The 14,288-nt window shown below is 32.1% G+C and overlaps 1 protein-coding gene across 1 annotated transcript; it reads left to right on the forward strand.

Moving 5' to 3' along the window:
• Positions 1-2,970: 2,970 nt before the first annotated feature.
• Positions 2,971-11,706, forward strand: LOC109798837 (nucleobase-ascorbate transporter 12). The gene is made up of 10 exons (XM_020359236.3): positions 2,971-3,610; positions 3,691-3,788; positions 3,872-4,042; positions 4,443-4,543; positions 7,868-8,003; positions 8,154-8,204; positions 8,300-8,587; positions 9,270-9,504; positions 10,167-10,453; positions 11,125-11,706. The coding sequence occupies exons 1-10, from the start codon at positions 3,190-3,192 to the stop codon at positions 11,344-11,346; spliced, it is 2,010 nt and encodes a 669-aa protein (XP_020214825.1). The 5' UTR covers positions 2,971-3,189; the 3' UTR covers positions 11,347-11,706.
• Positions 11,707-14,288: the final 2,582 nt, after the last annotated feature.

Consider the following 14,288-nt stretch of genomic DNA (forward strand, 5'->3'; position numbering starts at 1 on the left):
GTTTATAAAATAATGTATATAATACTGAGTTTGGTGTATTTATTAAACTTACTATAATTAATGTTAATATATAATATTGCCTCTATTAAAAAATTAATTATTGATTATAATTTTAAATTATTCATCATATATTTATATATAACATCCTGAAATTCTTATGTTTCCGTTCCTTGTGTCCGACACCATCACAATTCACTATGAATTGCATAATTGCAAATTTTATCGCAAACTGTGATAAGGAGCATGTGTTGCTCTCTATGGTAATAGTGTCAAGTGTGGGAGTAGCTACATCGTGCAAACTCCAACATGCCTTTGTGGTACTTTGTTGGACATGAGTTGACTCACACCAACGTGGGAACCCAATTTAACGTATATGCGTGTGAATCATGTGAACTTAAGGATTGTTATATATTATGTATGAGTAATGAGGATTTGTTTTGTGATTGTTAAGTTGTGTTGTATAACTATAAGGGATGAGTAATGAGTATGATAAGTCTATTAATTGTTAATGGATATGTTCTTAAGTATGCGATGATTATTATGTGTGAGAGTTAAGTGTAAGAAGAAGAATGTGGTATGTGTTGTGTGAGTAAAAGATGTAAATTTAACCATGAGACTAAGGCCATGAGGATGAGTCATGAAATTATGACTAACATTATGGTGGTTTAAATTTTTTACTATGGGGTGATTGATATTAATAGAGGTGTGTATTAATTAATTAGGAATGTGAAAATTAATTGTACTACTATGAATATAATGGACAGTGAATCATGTGAATATGTTAATATTGACTTGAATTTGTATTTATGTTATATTTTAATTATGTATATGTTGATTATATTAGAGTGAAACATTTCTTACTCTCCTTTATTTTCTATTATCTCATGTTGAGTGTGTTGCATGTAATGACTATCGTGTTAGTGATAAAGGTGATGAGGCATGAGCCTTATAGAGTATTATGGATGCTATGATGAGATGTGACACCTGTGAGTGTACTTTAGGATTTATTACTAGTTCAAATTACATTTAGTGTTGAATATTATTTTAGTTATGTTATGAAGATATCTTGAATATTGTTTTTTATTTGAACTTGATGTGAACATTACAAATGTTATAAATTCTAAAGTTTATAGTCGTTGATTGTGTATGAAATTGCATTGGGGGTAGAGGGTGTCACATATCTTATCTCAATTTTTTTTCTATACCATTAAAATATTTTTTCCTCAATGATGTTTTGAGATAACTATAATCAATTTTATAAACAAAGGGGCCTTGTTGTAAAATGTATTAAAAAAACAATATATTATCAAGTCAACAAAGTATTTCCTCCTCTGATGTTTTAAGACTTTCTTCTTTTGTGAAGTGAATTGAACAATCAAATAATTAATGCAAGAAAATGAACTATTTTCAAATAATCACAAATTATTAACTCATTGAAGTGTTGATAAGAAAATATAAACAAGAGAAATAAACAGTAAAATCTACTATATTTGTTCAATTTGTATGCGTGATGTTCACCCAAAATTCCAACTACAAGAAAACGGTAGAGAAAACAAAAAAAGTAAAGTAAAATGCATAAAAGTTATTAACAATGTACATTAAGGTATGCCAATAGATTGTGAATATAAATAATGAAAAAGAAACGATAAGTAAATAAAGAGGTAATAGATAGTGTGGATCTAAAAGGGAATGAGGGTGAAAAAAAGTTTGTAGAGATCCTATAACAATTACTTAGTGACATTGAAGAAATGTAGTAACAAAAAATAACTAAGGTAAATGAAGACACAACAAGAAAGGTGAATCTTAAAAAGTGAAAATGAATAAAACTTTGTAAAGACTATATAACAATTTCTCAGAGTCATTAAAGGAATATAGGAGATGAAAAGAAAAAAAAAGTGAATGAAATTCATCATATTTATATCTATATCTACATATTATTAAATATTAAAGGTAGAATAGTTTTCTCACTATCATATATATTTTCTTATGATATTTCAAATTTTCTATGAAAAATTATTTTTGTTTAATTGATATAGTTCAATTTATTAAATATAAATATATTTATTTTATAATTAATAAAAAATATTTAAATTTTAAAAGGGAAAAAAATTTAGAAAAAAAAATGGACTCAAAACTATGTAGTTTTGAGCGGGTTTTTTTGAAGAATATTTTACTTTTGATATATATATATATATATATATATATATATATATATAGATAAATTAATTTTAAATGTACAATTGTATTAAAAAAAATCATATGCATATATTTCAAATTTTCAATAAAAAACTATTTATATTTGATTGACATGATTCAATTTATTAAATGTTAATAAATTTATTTAAAAATTCATAGAAAACGTTTATGGTTAAAAAATTTTAGGAAAAAAAGGGCTTGAGTTTAGTAATTTTGAGCAATTTTTTTAAATAAAAAAAAACTATTCTACTTTTAAAATATATATAGATATAGATATGTTATATATTTTTTTCTTAGTATATTTTCCCTTTTTACTTTCATTTCACCTCAAAATGAGGCGAGCGTTGTTGTTGTTTTTTTTTTTTTTAAAAAGCAATAAGTTAAATTAATCCTTAAGAACATATTTAATTTCACATTTATTCAAAATCGATCCACGTGTATGAGAAATTAATGCGTAATTTACATATCAAACATATGGTGAAGGACTGTAAAATTCACATTTTAAAAATCTATTCCAAAGATACATTAACTAGTTTTGTATTGGAGCTAAATGATAAAATACACTTATCTTAGAGAAAGACATTCGTTAAACAAGAAGAGATCACATTAAAAAATGAGTAGATTAAAATACAAGTGAATAGAATTAATTTGTATTAAAATGGATGGTTTGTACTTTGTATTATAAAAAAATAGTTGTAAATATGAAAAGAAATAGGGAATAAACGTTGCCCCGTTTGAGAAGGACACAAGAATTCTTAGCATTTTGTTTGTTTGTGTTGTTTTCTCCACAATCTAAATCCGAATTTTCAACTCCACCGTTTGTCCCGGGAAAGAACAGAACAAGAGAGAGTAATAAATAACAACGGCTTGTTAGACTTGTAGTTCAGCTTCAGCCCCACTCCACTCTCTCCACTCTCCACTCTCAACTCATTCTTAGATCTGTAACCGCTGAAGCTATGCATAACTAGCCATAGCTTCTTCCATTTTTCAAACATGTCCAATTCCGATCCCAACCACCGCACTCCTTCACCGCCGGACCCAAACCCAATGCCGCCTTCTTCATGGGCCAAGAAAACCGGCTTCAGGCCCAAATTCTCCGGCGAGACCAATGCCGCCGATTCAGGTCCCATTACCACGCCCAAGCCCAAGCCCAGGGAGCCCGACCCCAACCTCGATCTCGAGGCCGGTCGCGTTACGCCTCCGCCAACCGCCAACGGCGACAAGGCTCTTCCTCCTCCGAAGAAGCGGAGAGACTCCGACGGCGTTCCCAAGACCTCGATTCTCAGCACCAACGGACAGGCGCCGCCGCCGCCGCCACGGAGAACGGAGAGGCACGAGGAAGTGGTGGACGGCGACGGTTTTGTGTCGCGGCACTCGCATATGAAGTACGACCTCAGAGATTCACCTGGTCTAGGTATTGATTCAATTGTGGTTTGAATTGAAAATTTGATTTCGATTTTCACGTGTGGTACTAATTTATAATTACTATTGTAGTTCCTATTGGCGTGTACGGTATTCAGCAGTATCTTTCGATATTAGGTTCGTTGGTTCTGATTCCGCTTGTGATTGTTCCGGCCATGGGAGGCACTCATGTGAGTTGTTTTCGTCTGGCTTAGTTGGTTTTTTCGTGTTGTGTGTTTGAGTGGCGAAGTTGTTGATGTGTTAGTGAGTGTAGGAGGATACTTCTATGGTGGTATCGACCGTGCTCTTTGTCTCGGGGGTGACTACTCTCTTGCATATTGCTTTTGGCTCCAGGTTGCCCTTGATTCAGGGCCCTTCTTTTGTTTACCTCGCACCCGCGCTCGCCATAATCAACTCCCCGGAGTTTCAAGCACTGAATGGAAATGTTTGTATCTCTTCCCGTTTCTTGATGTTTCACAAGATATGAAATGAATTCCTTGCAATCACGCATTCACGCACGCGGTCATGAATTGGTGGGTTTGCTGTTGAATGAAGATCGGTGTGTTTTAAGTGTGATTTAATTTGCAAGAGTTCGATTTTCATTCAATGGTGTTGATTGACTGACTGCGTGAATGCGTTGAATTTCTGATTACGGAAATTTGGGTCCTGAAGATATCGATTGTTGTCTGGATATTGGTTTCCTCTGATAAAGTTGTGTTATTGCAATGCTTTCTAATTCTATTTACTTATTCATGAGTTCTTGAGGGAGTTGTGTTGTATTGTAAGTTCTCTGATGGAAAGATTGGAGCATAGATAGCTGATAAGATTTCTTTCTTAATTTGAAGAAATTCAAGCATATAATGAAGGAGCTCCAGGGGGCTATAATTATTGGATCAGCTTTTCAAGCTTTACTTGGATATACTGGACTTATGTCGCTGTTAGTAAGGTATGACATTGTGATATTCTCTGCTTAATTGAGAATAAATTTTAATTAGGATTATAATGGATTTGATTAAAAACAACCCATTTGTATCCAGTAAAAATATTTCATTAAAATAAATCCAATTCGTCTGTGATCTATTTAATAAAATTCATTCAATTCATCCATTAACAATTTTTTTATGGATGAATATCTTGTGCATCCATAATTTTTTTGAAAATAAAAAAAAACTATGACTGTTTCAAAAATATTTCCAATTTGGCCTTCTCAAGCATGGCTTAATCATGGCCTAAGCATCTTTTGCTCGGCCTCAACCGGAACATCATCCACTCGGCCTCGGCCAACATTGTTGGCTCAGCCGAGGCACACACTTTTCGCTCGGCCTCAGCAAAAGTGTCTTTGGCAAGAGCATCTTCAACTCGATTTCAGCCAGGGCATCGTTGGCTCATCTTAGGTTGGTTTTGGCCAGAGCATTTTCAACATGTCCTCGCCCCAAGCATCTTCTGTTTAGCCTCAACCAGATCATGTGGTTTGGCCTCAACTCGAGCATCTTTGACTCAGCCTCAGCTGGAGTATCTTCGGCTTGGCCTCAGCTGGAGCACCTTCGTTTTGGCCTTGAATGGAGCATCTTCTGCTCAACATTGACCAACTTCTTCAACTCGGCCTTGGTTTGAACATCTTTGACTTAATCTTGTCTGGAGGATTTTCAACTCATGCTTGACTAGCATTTCCTGCTTTGACTCGACAAAGCATCTTCAGCTTGGTTTCAGCTAGAACATCTTCTGCTCGATCTTGATCAACATTTTTTTTTGTTTATTATCTAATGGGTTTTATTTAATGTAATCCAATGAATTTTGAAAAATAGTAGATAGAATACTAACTATCTAATGGGTTTTATTTATTTTTACTAACTATCCATAAAATTAAATAGATGGATTAGATTAAATCTATTATTTATTATTATATTTTTTTAATTGATAGATTTAATGAATTTACTTGTAAATATTGGATGGTTGATGGATTGCTTTGCCAGCGCTACCTTCACTTTTTACTTTAAGTTTCTTACTGTGAAAGTTGTTTCAAATGGTGCAACAAAAAAGAGCCCCCCTATCATTGTTAGGGCTTGCAAATGACAAACCCAATACCAAATGTTTCTTCTTATCCTCTCTTCCACTCCATTCATTCACCCTAGTCACTAGAGATGAGAATAGATCAAGCCTAAAATAGAGACATGTGGCCTGACCTTTTTAAAGTTTAACCTGACCTCTTTAATAAAAAGATCATGTTTAGGTTTTAAAAAAACCTATTTATTTAAAAAGGTTGAGCTTAGACTTATATAAAAAAGTTTGTCTATTTATCTCTATAATATACTAAAAAAATAAATATACATATATTATTTGAATAGATTATCCTCTTTCATTATAGTCCATGGTAAGTGTATGTCAGTGTACATGAGTTATCCCATTAATAGAAAACAGTTTCATCTATTCCCTCTTTGTGACATTGTATATGTATTTGGTATGCCTATTTTTTTAGTTTGTAAATTATTATCATAATTATTTTAGTTTGTTAAAATATGAGTTGGTTATTTAGAATATACTAAATTAGATATAGGAAACATTTAAATTTTTTTTTATATGATTATCTTTTTTCATTTACGACTTGTACCTGAGTATATGCAGACATACATGACTATGCATGAATTGTCTCTCTAACAGAAAATGATTCATTTTTCTCCTCTTTGTGACATTATATATATTTCAAAATTTAAATTTTAATAATATTGAATAAACTATATTTTATTACACAAATTAAAAAATAACTCTTAGTACATATTTGTTGCCTTTTTTTAAAATTAAGTCTATTAGCCTAATTAACATTATTAATATAAAATAGACTTTTATATAGGCTAATGGATCGGATTTTAAAAAGGTCAGCTAGACCTATAAAAAAAACCCATGATAGATAATAGGCCAAATGTATGTTTTAATTTTTTAGAACAAACTTAACCTATATATTCAAAGTCTGATCTAACGCATTTTCATTCCTATTAGTCACTCACAAATCACTTTGCTATGCCACCCATTTTCACAAATGGGTAGGGAAAAAATATGTATGTAACTATGCTCGTTAATTGTTATGATCACAATTATCCTTTTCGTAGATTGTGGTCATCATCTATTAACGATTGATATGTTCATGTATTATTATATTAATAAGCAATTAGTGATGTAAGTGTCTTTTTAAAATTAAATTTTACACGCATATAATTTTTGTTAATATATCCTGACTGTTGTTTTTTGATTTTTTAAGAATTTCCATATCCCTGTATGCTTATTTGTATCGTATTATGTATCCAGGCTTCTTAGGCCAACAAGAATTGAACCCAATACCTTGGTGTTGACACAATCATCATACTAGATGGGCCAACTCTTATCAGCATTTTTCTTAATAAATAAATGATTAAACAATAAAACTATACAGGAGGATATAAGAAATTAACATTTAGTCTATAATAATATTAATACTATTAATTTCATGCAAACAATTTTTAAAAGGGGATTCGTGTAGCAAATCTAAAAGAATTTCCATATCCCCTAATAGAGTGGTGAATATATTAAATAAAATTATCTATGAGAGCAATGTACTTTTAGAATAGTTTATAAGTACTTTTGAAAGGAAGGAAATGATGTATTTTTCTTTGGATAAATTTAGGTTAGGTTTAACTACCCTTTTAAGTCCTTATAGTTTAATGAATTTTATCTTTTAATCCTTATAGTTAAAAACGTTTTATTTTAGTTTTTATACATATCATTTTTGTTTCCTTTTAGTCCATGTAATTTCATAAACTCTATCTTTTAGTCCCTATAGCAAATATAAAGAAGGGACTAAAAGGGAAAAAAATGGTATATATAGAGACTAAAATGAAATGTTTATATCCATAAGTGCTAAAAGGTAAAGTTTATGAAACTATAGAGATCAAATGGGTATTTAAACCTTAAGATTATTATCTAATTTTGGTAATTTGTCGGTCTAGAGTATTGATAACTGTCAGTTCTCATGATTAAGTTTCTGTAATCATTCTTCCATGAAAAAGTGCTGTTTCAAAAGTTTACATATGCCTTGTTTGAATATCATTCTCCCCCCCTTTTTGTTTTGGTGCAATGTGAAACTATGCCCTTTGCCATCTGTTACAATTTTTAAATTTAGATCACTTTACTGTCCGAGTTGACTGAAATAAAATCATCAAATTTCAGAATTCACATCTTAATTTTTGTTCATTGTAGCTGATAATGACTAATGAGCCTCATTTTATGTGTTTCCTTACAGGTTGATCAATCCTGTAGTTGTATCCCCAACTATTGCTGCAGTTGGACTTTCATTCTACAGTTATGGTTTCCCATTAGTCGGTACATGTATTGAGATTGGTGCAGTACAGATATTAGTGGTTATTGTTTTTTCTCTTGTAAGTTTGTATATGTGACTTTGAGTGTTTTTTTTTTAATATGGACTCATTTATTTATGCTTTATTTTAAAAATCTTAAGTGTGTATATCATATTGCTTGCATTGTACTAGTAGTACAATTTGTAATATAATATTTCTTGCTTTTCACAGTATCTTCGTAAGATATCTGTTCTTGGACATCGCATATTTCTAATATATGCGGTAAGTTGAACGTTACAATATCTTCAGTTGCTCCAGTAGTTGAAATTAAATTGCGGTGTAGCGAATAATTTCTGTTTTCTTCACCTAACTGCCAGGTTCCTCTGGGTCTGGCAATTACATGGGCATTTGCTTTCTTGCTGACTGAAGCAGGAGCTTACAGCTACAAAGGGTGTGATACAAATATACCTGCCTCAAATATGGTTTCAGAGCACTGCAGAAAGCATTTTTCAAGGATGAGGCACTGTCGGGTCGATACTTCTCAAGCATTGAAATCCTCTCCGTGGTTTAGGTTTCCTTATCCACTACAATGGGGTACTCCTGTCTTCCACTGGAAAATGGCTCTTGTAATGTGTGTGGTTTCCTTAATCTCATCTGTAGATTCGGTTAGTTTCTTGTCTTTCTCTGTTTTGGACATGTTGATCATTTGAATTGCTTGTGTTATTTTAGAAGAAAAAAACTAATTATCTGCAGGGCCCTTGTACCATCTTCATAACTATGTTTTAGCAATATTGTATTTATAAGGCCATTCTTTTTCTTGGATGTGATACAGGATTGAATGGGAAATTATGATTTGGACCTACTATGATATATGTTTGACAAAAAAGATGGCTTGGATTGTGAAATATGAAACTTGCATATGCTATTATTCACTTACAAGTTAAGAGTATTTGTAAATTCATTTTAAGTGAATGTTTTGTCAATGAAGGTGGAAAACTTTGGCTATTGAAATGATAGATTATCAGATCCAAACTTAAAAACTATGGTTGTCAACTTGTCACATTTTTTACATGGTCAATGTCTTTTCTTTGTGCCATTCTTTTTTCCACATTAGGAAATGACTGGATCAATGGCAATAATTCTTTAATTGCTAAAATTTTTAGAATTTTGATGCTGCAAATAACCACTGTGATTAATCAAATAATAAGGAATTGTTCTAGTAGAGAATAACTGTATAATATTTCAATTAGAATAATATGTTCCTTGTATTTTTCTCTAGATGCAGGATTGTAAGTTGTAATTAATCCCTGTACTGTTATTGATACTCATTTACTTCAATTTTTGTAGGTTGGCTCATACCATGCATCTTCATTATTGGTAGCATCCAGACCGCCAACTCCTGGAGTTCTTAGTCGAGGAATCGGTTTGGAAGGTCTTTCTAGTGTCTTGGCTGGTCTTTGGGGAACTGGAACTGGTTCTACAACATTAACTGAAAATGTTCACACAATTGCTGTGACTAAAATGGGAAGCCGCCGGGCAGTTCAACTAGGTGCCTGCTTTCTGATAGTTTTGTCTCTTGTGGGTAAGTTCTGTATCTTTCTGTTTTTGAATCTAACCTTCATTGGAAGTATACTTATTATGAGCAATGCGTTATTGGGATGAAAAGAAAATTTGGGTTACCTATGCTTAATTTTTGCAATTTCTTTGGTTTCCCAGTGATACAAAAATTTCATTTTGCTGGTCTGCAGCCATTAGGACAATTGTTTTATGTAAAAACATTTGATGTTTGTAGGCATCATTTCTTGAAATCAGGGGCTACCTTAAGATTTAGATGCAGTAGAATAACAAAATTTTCATTAATTTCATTCATTATGACGTCCAAGTGAATTCTAATTTTCTAATTCCATGTAAATTCTCGGCTAGACAAATGGCTATTGCAATTTGCACTTGGGTCCTATTTGGGTACACTTTTCCATTGATTTTAGCTTCTTCAAAAAGCTAGTTTTAACTTACGCATAAATTAATTTTAGTTAATGGGAGATTTTTTTCTTCTTCTATAAGTGCTTATGGAGAATGTTATCCAAACAGCATAAATTAGCCATAAGACAATGAGGATATGTGGTTTATTCAGTCTGTTATTTTGCTGGCTTCTCTTGTCTCCATTTAATATACTTTTGTTCTCTCCTATGGAAAATCTTCTCTTGCAAATTACCCATGTTTAATTTTGCTTATTCTGCACAACAGGTAAGGTTGGAGGATTCATTGCTTCAATTCCTGAAGTCATGGTTGCTGGTCTCCTCTGCTTTATGTGGGCAATGCTCACCGCATTGGGCTTGTCAAATCTACGCTACAGTGAGGCTGGAAGCTCTCGCAATATCATCATTGTTGGGTTATCATTGTTTTTCTCTCTTTCCATACCTGCATACTTTCAACAATATGGTCTCTCTCCCAATTCCAACTTGTCAGTGCCAAGTTATTTTCAGCCCTACATTGTGGCTTCTCATGGGCCTTTCCACAGCAAATATGCAGGGGTATGCCTGTGTCATGCTTTTTTACCATTATGGATATCATGCTTAAATTTATTTGTGTTAAATTTTGATCCCAAAATTTGTTAACTACTGAAAGATTTTCAGAAAAGATAAACAGTAATCCAAAGGCCACTTTCGTCTCTCTAGGTGGCCGTGGCTCAGAAAACTGTCATTACATTCTATTCCGTGATCTTGTGAATGGATGTAGAAACTACCCACCTTCAATAGGGAATAGTTAGTTAGTTTCTTATATTTCAAGGTCAATTGCCTATTACTCTGTAATTTTGACTATGATTTCTGCTACATATGCAGCTTGGCAGCTTCATTTTTGACAGAATCCCACCTGTTCATTATTTTATAGTTGCTAAATTATTTTATTATATGGATATATAGGACATCTAGAATTCATGATGCAGTGAAACTAACTATTAATATGTATTTGGATTTAGTTATAGGGTCTAGTTAGATACAAGATAAAAGTGTTTTTGAGAGATTTTTTACTGATTTTTTTATTATTTTCAGTTAAGAAAATTCCAAAAAAAAAATAAATTAATTTGTATTACTCTTAATTATGTTTGTTATTTTAGCACTTGAATGCTGGTTAAAAATTACTTTTACTCCTTGGTAGAAATTTTCCATGGTTGGTATGACTTGTTAATCTGTTCCTTTTGCAGTTGAACTATGTCTTGAACACACTTTTTTCACTACACATGGTGATAGCGTTTCTCGTCGCTGTTATCCTGGATAACACCGTACCTGGCAGCAAGCAGGAACGTGGGGTATATGTTTGGTCTGAAGCCGAGGTTGCCAGAAGAGAACCTGCTGTTGCTAATGACTATGGATTGCCCTTGGGGGTTGGTCGGATTTTCAGATGGGTGAAGTGGGTTGGCCTGTAGAAGACAGGTTTCTTTGGTTCACATATTCACTTTATTAAATGCTCTCAACCACTGAAGGGGCAGTGTAAAGATTCAATTGTCTTGGATGGACTCAATGATGGAGAGTAATAATAGGTCAATTTGTATACATTGGGGATTTTTAGGGGTCTATTTGTGTTGTGATTAGATTAACCTTGTAGCTAGTTTTGATTCATTTGAAATCTGCAGGTGTTTTTTTTTTTTTTTTTTTTCTTGCTTAAAGGCGAGAGGTTTGACAAATCATTTTGAATGTATATATATTTTTGCAGTTTTATCCAGCTTCATTGTAATTCCTAGATAAACCAAGCCATATAAAATGTATGTAGCATATGTATTCATGGAGATCGTAGAATGCATCTTCAGGACATCAAAAGGTTTGTACTGTTGTTAATATGTAGCTAGCTTTGAATTAAAATGCAGCAGATTTTACATTGTCTACATATTCAATTTAGTTATGAAAAAGGCCTATAAATGAATCAGGTTACAATCTCAAGTATTCCTTAGCCTTCTAGTTCAAGTGACAAATGTTCTGTTTATTTGTGATTTTTTTTTTTATCATTTATCCAATTTTCTTATGTTTATATAACTATATATATATATATATATATATATATATATATATATATATATATATTTAAATTACATTAATGTACTCGTACCCTGAATTTTTTAAAAGTTGTGTATCTCATCTATATTTGTACCCTATCTAGTACATTTTTTTTCATGTTATATTATCCATAAAATTGCACTTTTTAAGTATGTAGTTAAGAGTTTGATTTTGGTATTCATGTGTGTAGAAAAACATATGTTGAAAGGTATAATCCTTTAAATGAACTTCGTATTTTGAGATATTAGTCTTTAGTTTTCGACAACAGGATATCTTAAAAGGGGTAAAAATAATAATAATAATAATAATGATAATAACATAAAAGTAAATATATTGTAACAATTTATTTCATTATGAATTTTAAACAACTAAATTATTAGTTATCGTTTGATTACCGTTGCAACAGTACTATATAAATAATTGTCGTAAAACTGGTTATATAACTACGGTCATTTTGGATCTAAAAGATAGAGCATTCTCATTCTCAAGCAAGAAAGTTTTGACATCATCTATAATGTGGATATAACAAATATCATTAAAATTTGCTCATGATCGAACAAGATCTTGGATCACTTCTAAAATTGGAGGAGGTTTTTTATCATACTTGGATAATTGGATTGACTTATGTATATACATCCATTGTAATGTATGATAGAATGATGTTTATATAATGATTTGTAATGGTCATTACATTTACAGATCATCAACTCGCTGCAAAAAATAACATACCTAGGATTAATATAGTCACAATACTTGAATATATATATATATATATATATATATATATATATATATATATATATATATATATATATATTATTATCCTATGATCAATATAGTCACAAGTATATGAATAACACCAAACAACATCACATCATATGTATACATTTCAATTAATGTGTTATCATGTATTTACTTACGGAGATCTACACCAAGATAAGTAGTCTAAGAAACTTGACCCTACTAAACTAACTGATCATTTTCACGTCTTACGTACTTACTAAATCGACAGTTAAATTGGGATATCAATCCCTATCACATGATTTCTTAGGTATTGCTACTTAAATTAGGAAAGTTCAGTACTACTGTCAAGTATAGTATAACTTGGGTGTGTGCTTACTATGACATTGACATGCATTAACCAAGTCACATATAAAATTAACTTGCTAATCATCATTGTGATACCACACACATTTCTAATAATCAGTTAAAGGTTGTAGCCCTCAACTTCATATCTCACTCCCATATTGACTAAGGATTTAGAGGAAACTCAACCGTCCACACCAAGGGTTATCACCTCTTTAAGAAGGGTTTTTCAACAACTAGTCTCCTAAATCACCGTACCAATATTCACAAAATGGGATATTTGACTTTCAAAAACATCATTTTCTCTAGTGTTAAGTCAATTAACATGCTTCAATGTCTATATCATTCTCAACATCAAAATCTTAACAATCATCATCTATATGCATTACCCCTGATTAATGGATATAGAGATCTAACAATATTATTAATTCTTAGAATACAAATGTATCTCAACAATTCAACAATACAATCATTTACATATATCATCCCAGATCAATACACATAAAACAACATCATCAATCAACATATAATATTTAGTAGATTAACCTAAATTATCCATGTTCACCATTTAATCATGAAAATAACAAGTATTTTCAAAGCAATCCACGCCCATCGCCACACACCCTATGTTCGATGTCATTGATGCAAAGAGCCCTCTAACTCGTTCATGCCCAACACCATACTACTTGCCCAACATGGATTAGGTAGAGACCCCCTACGCCTTCACACCTGGCACAATAAAGTCCCATGTCCGACTTCAAACCAACACGAAATGATTCTTTCTTCTCACATCCAACGTCAATCCAACCCGCGGTAATTCTTTCTCCTCACGCTCGACGCTACCAATCTTACACTTGGCATGAGCAAGACAAAGGTCCCTTACACATAACAGACTCATGAGTTGGCTCATAACACTGAAAAATAGAAGATTTCCACATGCAATACCATAATCCATGTATGTGCATCACCTATAACTCATTTCTCATAAGAAATTTAGCATGCAACACATATAAGGTCAAACACCAAAATTCATCTCCATGAACCAAAAACAAGAAAAGCTCATTCAAACAGTCATTTCACCCTCAAATTCATTTATACAACCATGAATTCATCACATCGAATTTTCATGCAACCCAACCATCTGGCATAAATATGAGTTCTAGCTTCCCTTACCTTAATTTCAAGCAAAAGAGAGGAAGGAAAAGGAAGAATGGAATCGAGCTCCTCTGGA

This window comes from Cajanus cajan, chromosome 8, assembly GCF_000230855.2.
Source record: "Cajanus cajan strain Asha chromosome 8, NIPB_CcT2T_4, whole genome shotgun sequence".
NCBI classification, from domain to species: Eukaryota; Viridiplantae; Streptophyta; class Magnoliopsida; order Fabales; family Fabaceae; genus Cajanus; species Cajanus cajan.